Below are 1,833 nucleotides of genomic sequence, written 5' to 3' on the forward strand. Positions count from 1 at the left end.
AGTTCCAATTCCAGTTCTGGAATCGTTAACTTGTCCGCCTATGGAATCTGAAAATGTTAAAAGATCATCATTAGTGAAAACACCAAAACCAATTCCAGTAACTACTGTTGAGGGTACATCAGTTACACCAAGGCAACGACCAAAAGGGCAAGCTGTAAGCACAGGTCCGATTAGTTTAAGTGGTCAAATCGTAAGTCAAATATCGGGTCAAGGAAATCAAGCTCAGTCACAAAGTTCTATAGGAAATACAGTTTCATATGTTCAAATGGGTCAACAACTTGCTCCATTGAATACATCTCAAACTTATGTTGGACAAAGTATGCAATCAAATGTTCAATCATTACCAGTAAATACGCAAGCATCTTCTCATCAAGTTTCAGCGCTTAATCAAGTTTCGCCGCAAATTTGTACAACTAGTCAAAATATTTCTTTTGGACATCAATCGCAAATCCAAAAATCACAATATAGTCAGTCACATTGTTCTACAATTAGACGATCTCCTGCAAGTGTTCAAGATACAGTAAATTCGTACTTTGACTCAACATTGACAACAAATATAAATGAAGAAAATTTAGAAGCGCTATTTCCACCATCTGGTAAGAATTTACGCTTAAAAATTTCTTCCAACTTTCATTAGTTTAAGTGTATATGTTCAGATTATTCTATTTGCAGGTTATCCAGATCCATTTAAAGATGATAGCCGAGCTATGCCACCACCTGCAAAAATACCACCACCTGTTGCTCCTAAACCTAAAATTCTGCCCAAAATATCAAGTATTTCTGCTAGTTGTCCTCCTCCTAAATATATACCTCTTACTTCGTTAACATCGAAATTGAATACTCCAACTGGGCCTAATAAAGCCACTCCTGTAATGGTACCAACTTTACCGAAACCAGTTAATAAAACTGAGAGTTTGAGTCAGAATATAAGTTCAAGTACTTCTCCACCTGATAGTCCAACACTGTCTTCTGTACGCCATAGAAGAAATGTTAGCGATACAAGTGCTTTCAATAAGTAAGTAAGTCAGTCAGTCAGTCAGTCAGTCAGTTTCTCTCTCCTTCCCTCTTTTTCTCGCCTTCCTTCTCCCTCCTCTCCTTTTCCTTTCCCTCCCTTCCCTTCTTTTTCTTTCCCTTTCTTTCCCCCCTCCCCCATACATATATATAAGGTATTCTTTAATAAATAAAATCAAGAAAATTTTATGACTCAAAATAAATCAGAATAATGAAATAACGTTCATTATTCATCATTTTTAAAAAAATGCATTTTTTGAATTTTTTGCATTTGAGAATTAATTAAATATGTATAGTTTAATTTATTTATTATTGATGGAATACATTTCAATTTAATAAAATATTTTAATTTGATTACATTTTTTGAAAAAAACATGTTATTTTATTATTATTTATTTGTTTTTATTTATAAAATAGTTTTTTATTATATCATAACACATACACGTACACATATTTGCTAATTATCCAATTATATCAAGTAAAGACTGAATCAACTTTATATATTTGAAAAATTTTCAAATTTAATTTTATTAAAGATAACTTTAATATAATTTTATTATTTTCTATCTTCGTTTTATTTTGTGTCATAAAATCTTTATATAAATTATATATAAATTATAAGACATTTTATATAAATATAAAAAATAAAATATATAAAATAATATTTTTTTTTATACATATAATTTGTATAAAATAATTATTGAATTATATGAATATTTTTAAATATATATAACATATATTAATATAGTAATAAATATTTTTTTTCTTTCATAAAATTAATTTATATGTATGAATATTTACAAAACATTTATTTATTATTCA

At 28.5% G+C, this 1,833-nt stretch overlaps 1 protein-coding gene across 1 annotated transcript in view; it reads left to right on the top strand.

Moving 5' to 3' along the window:
* Positions 1-1,833, top strand: part of LOC102671523 — a 14,069-nt gene that overhangs the window by 2,722 nt on the left and 9,514 nt on the right. The window contains 2 exon segments of the mRNA XM_031508632.1: positions 3-596; positions 673-1,027. Of these exon segments, the coding sequence (XP_031364492.1) occupies positions 3-596; positions 673-1,027 (949 nt within the window).

Source organism: Apis dorsata, unplaced genomic scaffold (genome assembly GCF_000469605.1).
Source record: "Apis dorsata unplaced genomic scaffold, Apis dorsata 1.3 scaffold_92, whole genome shotgun sequence".
Taxonomy (NCBI): domain Eukaryota; kingdom Metazoa; phylum Arthropoda; class Insecta; order Hymenoptera; family Apidae; genus Apis; species Apis dorsata.